The sequence below is a fragment of the Nanorana parkeri genome, unplaced genomic scaffold (genome assembly GCF_000935625.1).
Source record: "Nanorana parkeri isolate BGI_ZX_2015 unplaced genomic scaffold, ASM93562v1 scaffold63, whole genome shotgun sequence".
Classification (NCBI taxonomy): domain Eukaryota; kingdom Metazoa; phylum Chordata; class Amphibia; order Anura; family Dicroglossidae; genus Nanorana; species Nanorana parkeri.
Genome location: NW_017306331.1, coordinates 761,854 through 764,087, shown reverse-complemented (window position 1 = coordinate 764,087; position 2,234 = coordinate 761,854). Strand labels below are relative to the sequence as shown.

The 2,234-nt window shown below is 39.3% G+C and overlaps 1 protein-coding gene across 1 annotated transcript in view; it reads left to right on the top strand.

Moving 5' to 3' along the window:
- Nucleotides 1-2,234, top strand: part of TTC7A (tetratricopeptide repeat domain 7A) — a 277,635-nt gene that overhangs the window by 21,951 nt on the left and 253,450 nt on the right. The window contains exon 3 of the mRNA XM_018576308.1: nt 59-227. Within this exon, the coding sequence (XP_018431810.1) occupies nt 59-227 (169 nt within the window). The remainder of the gene's footprint in view (nt 1-58; nt 228-2,234) is intronic.

Below are 2,234 nucleotides of genomic sequence, written 5' to 3'. Positions count from 1 at the left end.
TCTACTGTATCATTTATTCTTCAGTATTATTATGATATATTATTGTTTGTTTCCACAGCCACATTACCTAACAGAAGCTCTGTTGATTCTGGGAAAGCTCCATTATGTGGAGGGATCTTATCGGGACGCTGTAAGCATGTACGCCCGAGCTGGTTTTGAAAACATGTCATTGGACGATGAGCCTCTGTATAAGCTGCGCCTTTTTACTGAAGCTTTCCTTATCAAAGGTAAAATATAGTTATGTATGCTACTGTTATTATTGATTGATATTTTGTGTTCATATATATACACACAAAGGTAGGAATCATAACGGTTCCTTAGAGGGAGTTTGTACTGTTTTTATACACATTTCTTTTTTTATGTATTATGGGCAGGACAAAAAAATATTTTTTATTAGTCAGTTAAAATATGGCATATTGTATGGGAATATACATGTGCCTGTGCAGAAAGTAGGCAGTTGTTAACAGAACTCAATAGCTCAATCTAAATGAGAGAGAAGGACAACTTATCGCTTCTCATTTGAAGGTTTCAGTCAAACAAATTTTGCCTTAAAGTGACATTAAACCCTCATCTAATCTAAACCTAATAGGCCCAATCTGTGTCACAGAATTCAGTAGGTCATCTGTCTTGCTGACTAAAGGCAGGACAGTTGCTAGATCAGTATTAGCCCTCAGACAGATGTTCAGAACAAATAACGAACAGTATCAGAGTCAGCAGATTGATGGTCAGGTCAGGCAGAGACAAACGGTGTCCAGAATCCAGACAGTTTAACAGAATGGAGTGAAGGACAATAGCAGGAATAACAGGTCGATAATTAGGACAACCACAGACTAGCTGAGGACAAACACAATCCAAAAAATACACAGGGATAATCCAAGACATGGACAAGTCAGAGACAGACAGAACTCTTTCCATGGCAAAAGCAGACAAACCTTTTGACCAATACTGTCCATATCCCATCGCACTCCTGACCAGAAACAAAATCCCAATTGTTGGGTGGGTGCAACAATGAATCCGGATAGCGCTGCATACAATCTCGAACAAAAATGAAGAAGTCACTGGCGCTCCAAAATGTAACAATGTTAAATCTTCTTTATTGGCATTTAAGCGGTATCACCATGTGTGGCAACGTTTCAGAACCAGGCACGGTTCCGTTACCAGGCAAACAAAGTGACAACCCTTACAATACTCTAAACGTGTTATATGTACATATGACAGAGTTCAATCAACCAGTCACAATACTCCCTCTGATGTCATACTCTTGCCAGAACTTAAATTTGAAAAGGTAAATAAAGAATATCAAAGTAGGCAATACACATGCTGTACCATGTTACCAGATAACATAAGAATCTCAATATTCAAATAAACATGTCGTATCTGCTGATTTGCTTATTGCCTGGAGCCATCAGATGTCAGCAGAAGAGAGATGTCACTACACGATCTAAAGCCGCCACACACGTATAGAAGCCATGGCCACATGGCAAGTGTTTGGCACACAGTTGCGGCATGGTCCTAGTCACCTTTATAGTTACATTTGGCAGGTGGTATTCCCTGCCAAACGCATCAGTCTGTATAATTTTTGCCATGAAGCAAAGCACTGTGTGCGTGGCATTGCGTTCAGCACTGCCCAACTGCTTTTCTACCAATGCAGCGGGTGGCTGGGGAGCGGTAAAACTGCAGAACAACCCCATGATTTTAACGCCCCTCAGCCTCTCTAAATGAGACCTTTTCTTATAAATAATAGCTTTTCATTCTCTCCTTGCATATTACAGTTATGTTACCCTTTTAAGGCATACAACTAAATGCAGCCAATGAATGATGAATTGTTACCCATACATTTTACTACCTGTTTATCACATGAACATTGTGGTTATAAACTAAGTATTGTATTTATGTCCCTGTACCTCACTGCTGTGGAGATGGTAATTGTCTGCATTATACTAGAATTTCTATAGGCATTTAACTGCTGCCAAATCAAGAAGTAGCCATGTCCCCATAGTTCATTCTGTAGGAAGCCAGAGGTAAAAGATTTAGAAGCAGAACGTGCGCGGATGCTGGGACGTGCCTAATGTCATGTTTAGGACTTTTCTCCTAAATATTTGTACAGCTGACGATGAATCTAAACATGCACCATAGTGTGTTTTGCATGAAAATGTAAATAGTGTTTGAAAGAATCATGCTCTGACATGTTGCCGTGTTCAGTATATTATACAGTATATATATATATATATATA